This window comes from Lactuca sativa, chromosome 1, assembly GCF_002870075.4.
Source record: "Lactuca sativa cultivar Salinas chromosome 1, Lsat_Salinas_v11, whole genome shotgun sequence".
NCBI classification, from domain to species: Eukaryota; Viridiplantae; Streptophyta; class Magnoliopsida; order Asterales; family Asteraceae; genus Lactuca; species Lactuca sativa.
In genome coordinates, this window is record NC_056623.2 from 41849368 (window position 1) to 41858654 (window position 9287).

Genomic DNA, 9287 nt, shown 5'->3' on the forward strand with positions numbered 1-9287 from the left:
CACACCGAGCAACCTTATGTGAGGCAAATAAGTAAAACACATCCTTTAAAGACATGGATAAAAACCAGAATCAAATATAAGGGCATCCTAGTAAAAATTTGAGTTTCAAGAACTGGAATCCCAATCTCTTTTTTTTAGGAGAAACATATAGAGCTCATTTACAGTTTTGTCTAGATAAAATAAGACAATCTTATCATATAACAGTTATATAATAATATTTTTGGAAGATTAAAATCTTTTCGTCTTTCATAGTTCATAATTCATTGAGATAAGGTATGTTATAATATAGTCGAGCCTGAAATATTGTGACGCACGTTGAGCGACATTTGTGATCGGCCGCCTCAACTACGTTCAAAATTCAACCCCTCGTCAATTAAATAAAATTTATTTTCAACGCCATTTTGCCATCCCTCCTCATATATAAACAATCCCTTGTTTCTTTGCACCCTAAATCATACTCGAAACCGTTCTTCCAACACCCGTCTGTAAAAACCCTAAAAAACACATTTCATTTCAGACACCTTACTCTTCTTTACGATATCGTCAAAACCTATTTAGATTTTCAGTTGCTTTTGGGGAAGTCGAGTTCATTTCTTCGGAAGTAGCTCAATACAGCTTATCGGTTTTTAGGGATTCAAGGATTTCCTTTAAAAAGTTAAAAATTTTGGATAGTTTTTGCAAAAAGTTGAGGGTTTTGATTAGGGTCAGTTGATTTCGTGCCTGGAAATGGACGGGAGTGATATATACAAAGCTAGTAGTAGTATAAGGTTAGGGAGTTTAAGGGCAGCAAGTGGAAAAACACCAAGTTTAAGATCTGGAAGTACTTCTGTATGGAGGAATTCTGGTATGGATGTGTTCTCGAGATCTTCTCGTGAAGAAGATGACGAAGAGGCTCTTAAATGGGCTTCACTTGAGAAGCTACCGACTTTTGATCGATTGAGGAAAGGTTTGCTGTTTGGATCAACAGGACCTTCCAATGAAGTTGATATCAATAATCTTGGATTTGAACAGAGACAACATTTACTTGATAGACTTGTGAAGGTGGCGGATGAAGATAACGAGAAGTTCTTGTTGAAGCTCAGGAACAGAATTGACAGGTATTATTAATCTCTCTTTAAAATATATATATCGACTATCGAAATCACAAATAAGAACAAAAAGTGCAACAAAAATTATTAATGCTAATTTGTACGGGTTTGAATAAGGTCAAAATGGGTTTGTATGAGAGGTGGTAAAACGGGTGGTAGATCTTTTGGGAAACGAGTTAACTTGGGTTTGGGTTAAATTAATCTGGTTTAGATGGGTTGATTCATCTGTATTTTCCTTAATTATTTTTTAAGTTTTTAAATATTAATAAATTAAATTTGATTACGGATATGGTTATTTAATTTTAATAAAAGAACATAAGAGTTGGCAAGTAAAGATTACAACATAAATCGGTTAATCTTCCTTAATAAATGAAGGTTTTTTTTGCCACGTGTCAATCTCTCGTGAGTTTTGACACTTGTTATTTTGTAGTAATTTTGAAATAAATATTATCCACTTGTCAATTTTTTGTTTGTTTCAATTTTTAAATTAAAGCCATATACTTATATATGTAAAGTATTAAATATCATATATATATATATAATATTAAATTACAATAAATACATTTATTCCTTTCTTATTTTAAAGTTATACATTAAAAAATATTTTATGTTTACATTTTAATGTTAAATTTTTTTTTTTAAAATCAACCCGTATAATATACGGGTCTCACACCTAGTTTAACAATATAAGAGTTCCAAATAATATGAATACATCCGTATTCCTTATCTTTTATAAACTTTTTATATTTTATCTACTTAACATATTAGATAAAAATTATAATAAAAATCGGTTAATTTAGATTAATGGATGAGTTTAGATCAAAGCACTTGGGACTGACCAAAACAAAATTATTTTTTTCGGTCTCACAAATAATTATGATTATAGCAAAATTTGTAAAATAAAGAATCCAATATTGCTAAATAAGACATTCTAAGGTGGCGTTGACTTATTATAAAAAATTTGTTGATACTTTATTTTTCTATTAATAGTAACGTTTTTACTTTTTACTCTCACGTATTGTCTACTATTCGCGTTTTTTCTTCCATGTGGGCCCATCTAAATATACCGATTTTTTGTTTCGTTTCATATCGTAAGCATTCAATGTACCCATAGACCAAAATCAGGAATTTATTGTTTTTTCCATGACTTATCACTTACGCCTCCATTATCGTATTGTTTTTTTAACTTTTAGCTACACAGATTAATATTTGATCTTTTGACTTATTTAATTTTGTTTTTTTATACATAAATAAATAATAAAGTACTTTTGTGTAATATTACAGAGTTGGGATTGATTTGCCAACAATTGAAGTCAAATATGAACATTTGACTGTGGAGGCAGATGTCAACACAGGAAGCAGAGCTTTACCTAGTTTCATTAACTTCCACATTGATTTCATTGAGGTAAGCAACAAGAATTTATAAAGTTCATTTATTTATTATGTGCATTTTTAACATTTATTTTACATTATCACTAAGAAGATTGGACTTTGTAAAAAGCTCTATTTAGAGCAATACGGACGAATTTGGTCGTTATTATTTGCATTAGACTGAATTTGGACCAAGAATAGCAACCAACTTTATCCGAATTTCTAATTTGGTCATCAAAGTTTGAAAATTACCAAAAAAAGTCCTTAGCAGTTATTTGAATTGTGTTTTAACATATGCATGTTACTACATTTGAATTGCACAAATGATTTCCAGTTATTAAAAAATCATTCCTAATTCTGTTTTCATGTTCATGTTTGTATAGGGGTTATTGAGCATGTTCCGTGTACTTCCGAATTCAAAAAAGCATATAACTATCCTTGATGATGTTAGTGGTGTTGTTAAACCTAGCAGGTGAGATTAGAATGAAGAATTTGGTTGTCTTTTGATTGTTTTATTAGTATCAAGATCCAATTTTTGTACTCAAAATTAATTTGATGTAAATGTGTTTGTAGAATGACATTACTTTTGGGTCCTCCAAGTTCCGGGAAGACAACACTCTTGTTAGCCTTGGGTGGGAAACTTGCAAAGGAGCTTAAGGTAAATTCTCAACCCTAAAGGCGTCTAAATGGGTTAAAACAGATTGGGTTAGGTTAGCTACTTAGCTTTGATTACCAAGAACAATTTGGTTGTCTTTTTTCTTCAATTTTTTAATAATTAATTTATTAAATATGATTACGTAAACTATAGTATTAAGATAATAATCCATTTTTATAATAGAACTTTCTAGGAAGTTGTGGTTAACCCACCAACATTTTTTGTCCGTTTTTTCTAACTTAATAGATTATAATCATATTTAACGTCTACAAAACTCATGTTATTAAAATAATAATCTAATATTTTTTTGATAAAACGAGTTAGGAGGTTGTAAGCATTTGAATGCACTTTAGCAGACATTTTATCGTAAAGTACCAATTTGAGTCTTGTATTTGATCATAAAGTTACCATTTATAAATGTAGACCTCGGGGAAAGTGACATATAACGGGCATGAATTGCATGAGTTTGTACCCGAAAGAACGGCTGCTTATATCAGTCAAAACGATGTTCATATTGGAGAAATGACTGTCAGAGAAACCTTGGCTTTCTCAGCAAGATGCCAAGGGGTTGGATCACGTTATGGTTAGTTTCATGACTTCATCTTCCATGGTGTGACACTATATAAAAATAAATCATATTTCACAAAAGGTTAATAATGTTTTATCATGTGAATTACAGAGATGTTGGCGGAGTTGTCAAGAAGAGAAAAAGACGCAAATATTAAGCCTGATCCTGACATCGATATTTACATGAAGGTAAATAACGAGTTTCTGAGAATTTCTTTTATCATGAATAGTATCGAAATTTTATGATTGTTGTTTTATTATTTAGGCTGCTGCAACAGCAGGACAAGAAGCTAGTGTGGTCACAGATTATACTCTCAAGGTAAGATAATATACAACATTACTTTAATTACATATAGAAAATGAGTTAAGATCTGATATGAATTTTTTAATGATTACAGTTATTGGGGTTGGACATCTGTGCTGATACCATGGTTGGGGACCAAATGATAAGGGGTATCTCTGGTGGACAAAAGAAGCGTGTCACAACAGGTGAAATGATTGTGGGGCCATCAAAGGTTCTTCTCATGGACGAGATATCTACTGGTTTGGACAGTTCTACAACTTTCCAAATCGTGAAATCTCTTAAGCAGATGCTACACATTCTAGAAGGAACAGCCGTCATTTCTCTCCTTCAGCCGGCACCCGAAACATATGACTTGTTCGATGACATTATCCTCCTGACTGATGGAAAGATTGTGTATCAAGGCCCACGTGAACATGTGCTCGAGTTTTTCGAATCTATGGGGTTCAAATGCCCCGAGAGGAAAGGCATTGCTGATTTCTTGCAAGAAGTTAGTAAACTCGATTTCTCGTGATTTTTTTTTAATAATTATAATCTCAATGAGTTGTTGCATTCAGTATTTATGTTGGGATTTGGGTTACAGGTTACATCAAAGAAAGATCAACAGCAGTATTGGATGAGAAGAGACCATGCTTATAGATTTGTGACTGCTAAAGAATTTGCTGAGGCGTACCAATCCTTTCATGTTGGAAGAAAAATGGGACAAGATATTGCGACAGCTTATGACAAAACAAAAAGCCACCCTGCTGCTCTCACAACTGAAAATTACGGTTTAAACAAAAAGGAGCTCTTGAAGGCTTGTACTGATAGAGAAATATTGCTCATGAAGAGAAATTCATTTGTTTATATCTTCAAGTTATTCCAGGTGAGTATCTACAATTATACTGCGTTTGACAAGTATTGAACTGCGAATCTTATGTAAGAAGAGTATTTAGCTTAAAATTCTAACAAACTTTATGCTGTTTTGGTTTGTTTCAGCTACTTGTGATGTCGCTCATCACTTTGACTGTGTTTTTCCGAACCGAGATGCATAGGCGTACAACTGAAGATGGTGGGATATATGTGGGTGCTCTTTTCTTTGGTGTTGTTATGATCATGTTTAATGGGATGTCTGAAATATCAATGACAATTGCAAAGCTTCCTGTATACTACAAACAAAGAGACTACCTGTTTTACCCTTCATGGGCGTATGCTTTACCCTCATGGGTTATCAAGATTCCTGTTTCGTTTCTTGAAGCTGCTGTTTGGGTGATTCTCACTTATTACGTAGTGGGTTTCGATCCTAATATTGCAAGGTAATTACTGATTACATTTCAAAATCACAGATTGAAAGCTTCAGAAACATGTTTTCTGATTTGCATATATATGTTTATTTACAGGATCTTTCTTGTTTTGCAGATTCTTCAAGCAATATCTTCTGCTTTTGCTCGTTAACCAAATGTCTTCAGGATTGTTTCGTTTCATTGGAGCGTTGGGTCGAAATATGATTGTGGCAAACACATTTGGTTCATTCGCACTTCTCTTAGTCTTTGCTTTGGGTGGCTTTGTTCTTGTTCGAGGTACTAATTTAGTTCAAAACAGGACCTTCCATCCGTTTTTTTTTTGGTCGACTAACATTTTTTTTTCAAAAGAGGATGTAAAGAAGTGGTGGTTGTGGGGATACTGGTCATCCCCTATGATGTACGCCATGAATGGAATTGCTGTGAACGAGTTTCTTGGGAATCAATGGAAACAAGTAAGTCAAACAATGCTTTGTATGTTTTTATATATTGATATATAAATACTGAGGCTTATGTTTATAAAACTTTTTTGGTGTTATAGCCATTGAATGGTACCACATTAGGGAAAATTATTATCACATCTGGAGGGTTCTATGCGGAAGCTTATTGGTATTGGATTGCAATTGCGGCCTTGGTGGGATTCATTCTTGTCTTCAACCTGTGTTTTGCTTTGTCTCTGGCTATCCTTGGCCGTGAGTATCTCCATCTTGGACTTTTTGACTTTTTGACTTTTTGATTTTTAGATTGTTATTTAAAATGCTTCTTTTGTAACATTTTTTAAACCCTACAGCATTTGGGAAAACTCAGTCGAATGCAGCACAGGCGGATAGTGACACAGAAGTTGAATTGTCAGCCATGACAACCGGAAATGATGCCACTCAGACCAAGAAGAAAGGGATGATTCTTCCATTTGAACCACATTCAATCACCTTTAATGATGTCAAATACTCTGTTGATATGCCACAGGTAGAAAACCCTTTACTATCAACACTCAGAAAATCGTTTTGAGTGGAATGTGATTGTGTTAATAAACTAATATGATGATGATGATAAATGTTGTAGGAAATGAAAGAGCAAGGGGTGAGTGAAGACAGATTACTGCTACTTAAAGGTGTGAGTGGAGCTTTCCGACCTGGTGTTCTTACAGCTCTGATGGGAGTCAGTGGTGCTGGAAAAACAACTCTGATGGATGTTTTGGCTGGAAGAAAAACCGGTGGTTATATTGAAGGTGATGTTAGGATTTCCGGGTATCCAAAGAAACAAGAAACTTTTGCTCGAATCTCCGGTTACTGTGAGCAAAACGACATCCACTCGCCACATGTCACTGTTTATGAGTCTTTGCTCTATTCAGCCTGGTTAAGGCTGGCTACAGATGTTAATGAAAATACCCGAAAGGTTCGTATAATACAACATACATTTTGTCTTGATACTTAAGTTGAATCCCATTTAAAAAGTTTGATGTTTGTTTACAGAGTTTTGTGGATGAGGTTATGGATCTGGTGGAGCTGAACCCATTAAGAGACGCGTTGGTCGGGTTGCCAGGTGTCAATGGGCTATCGACTGAACAAAGAAAGCGGTTGACTATTGCTGTTGAGCTTGTAGCCAATCCGTCTATAATCTTCATGGATGAGCCAACTTCAGGGCTTGATGCTCGAGCTGCTGCTATTGTCATGAGAACTGTTAGGAACACTGTCGACACAGGAAGAACAGTCGTCTGCACCATTCATCAACCCAGCATTGATATCTTTGAAGCTTTTGACGAGGTAACAAAGGAAGTCATGTGCACATAATTCGTTATTACAAATGACTACTATATTTGGGTATTTATTCATAACTTAAAAAAAAAACAATCGGTTTAATTGCAGTTGTTCTTGATGAAACGAGGAGGACAAGAATTATACGTGGGACCTGTGGGTCGCCATTCTTGTGAGTTGATCAAGTATTTCGAGGATGTGAATGGGGTAAGTAAGATAAAAGACGGATACAACCCTGCGACATGGATGTTGGAAGTCAGTACCTCAGCGCAAGAAATTGCTTTAGGAGTGGATTTCACAGAAATCTACAGGAACTCAGATCTTTACAGGAGAAACAAAGCACTTATCGCTGAATTAAGCGTCCCACGTCCCGGAACAAACGATCTGTATTTCCCGACACAATACTCGCAGTCATTCCTTGTTCAATGTATGGCTTGCCTGTGGAAACAACGTTGGTCGTACTGGAGAAACCCGCCTTACACTGCTGTCCGTTTCGTCTTCACCACCTTCATTGCCATCATATTCGGTACCATGTTCTGGGATCTCGGTAGCAAAAAGTAAAACCCTAACTAATTCCCTAAACTCAAACATATGAAATTGATCCCATCTTCTGTTGTACTAATTTTAAAATCATTATTTCAGGACGACCCAACGGGATCTGATAAACGCAATGGGCTCAATGTACGCCGCAACCCTCTTCCTCGGAGTCCAAAACGCATCGGCGGTGCAACCAGTTGTAGACGTAGAACGCACCGTCTTTTACAGAGAACGAGCAGCCGGAATGTATTCCGCTTTGCCATACGCCTTTGCTCAGGTACTTACTAAATCGAACATCATTCATTATACATACACTTCCAGATATTCTTACATGCTTGTAAAATTTACAGGTTCTGGTTGAAGTCCCTTACGTTTTTGCACAAAGCGCGGTGTACAGTGTTATAGTGTACGCCATGATTGGGTTTGATTGGACAGCAGCCAAGTTCTTCTGGTACTTGTTCTTCCAGTTCTGCTGTTTACTCTACATGACTTACTACGGTATGATGACGGTCGCCATTACTCCCAACGCCAACATCGCTGCAATCATCGCCGCCTCGTTTTATGGACTCTTCAATCTCTTTTCAGGATTCATTATCCCACGACCCGTAAGTTCCTCAAAAGTCCATTGTTGTTTTACATTTGTTATTGTTCAATTGTAACTTCGATCCTCTTTTTACAGAGGATTCCGGTGTGGTGGAGATGGTACTACTGGGGGAACCCATTGGCCTGGACCCTTTACGGCATGGTTGCATCGCAGTTTGGCGACTTCGACACCGAGCTTACTAGTGGTGAGACCGTGAAAGGTTACTTGCGTCGGTATTTTGGTTTCAAGCATGATTTCCTGGGCGCCATCGCTGGAGTGCATATCGGACTGGTTTTGTTTTTCGCGTTTATCTTTGCGTACTCCATCAGATCCTTCAATTTCCAGAAGAGATAATAAGATCACATGAGCAAGCATGTACGATAGCGTTTTGATAATTTTTAAGTTATAAATTAGGTGTATAAAAATTTGTTCTTTGTCCCAAAGAAATATTATACATACATATATTAATTTTCACTTTGGTGTGTGGGTAGAAAGTAGAAACTACTATTAATTTGGTCTACTTTATGTAGACAAAAACTTACTATAACCAGAATATATTATACCTTTCTTGCATATGATACAAGATGCCAAACAAGTTTCCTTTTGAGAAATAGAAATTTTGTCCCTAATCATGTATATTTTTAAATTAGTAATTTTAAAGTTAAATTATTATTATTTTATAAATTACAGATTTAGTCCCTTACATTATGTTTTTGTCTGTTATATTTAAAAAAAATTATAATTTTTTGTTTTTATTAATTTCTGGAAAATACATTTTCAAGCTTTATTTTCGTATGTCTCCTTCATACATAATTATTTTGACGAATTTTATTTTGATACTTTCACTTTATATAATATAATTAACATCATTCTGTATTGTATATGGATTGTTAACATTTTTAATCATATTTTATATTTGATTTGTAAAAGAGTTACCATGCGTATTAAAATCATGTTTTTGATCATTTATATAATTTTTTTTACAGTTTTTTTTTTTTTTATTAATTATAAATGAGTTTTCCTCCGCAACGTCCATAATAACTTAAATACTAGTTCTTAATATTGTAATGTTATGTTCATGAGTTTTTTTTAGAAAGTAACGTATGAGATCATGAGTTTGAATTCTTATTTATATTTCAATTTTTGTATTT

At 34.6% G+C, this 9287-nt stretch overlaps 1 protein-coding gene across 1 annotated transcript; it reads left to right on the forward strand.

Moving 5' to 3' along the window:
* The first annotated feature begins 310 nt into the window (after positions 1–310).
* On the forward strand, positions 311–8711 carry LOC111909357 (pleiotropic drug resistance protein 1). The gene is made up of 20 exons (XM_023905180.3): positions 311–1097; positions 2373–2493; positions 2843–2931; positions 3033–3117; positions 3538–3697; positions 3794–3870; positions 3947–4000; positions 4080–4472; positions 4566–4847; positions 4961–5277; positions 5381–5541; positions 5614–5717; positions 5804–5954; positions 6053–6228; positions 6325–6657; positions 6735–7025; positions 7128–7573; positions 7659–7830; positions 7904–8158; positions 8233–8711. The coding sequence occupies exons 1-20, from the start codon at positions 727–729 to the stop codon at positions 8488–8490; spliced, it is 4296 nt and encodes a 1431-aa protein (XP_023760948.1). The 5' UTR covers positions 311–726; the 3' UTR covers positions 8491–8711.
* The last annotated feature ends 576 nt before the right edge of the window (positions 8712–9287 follow it).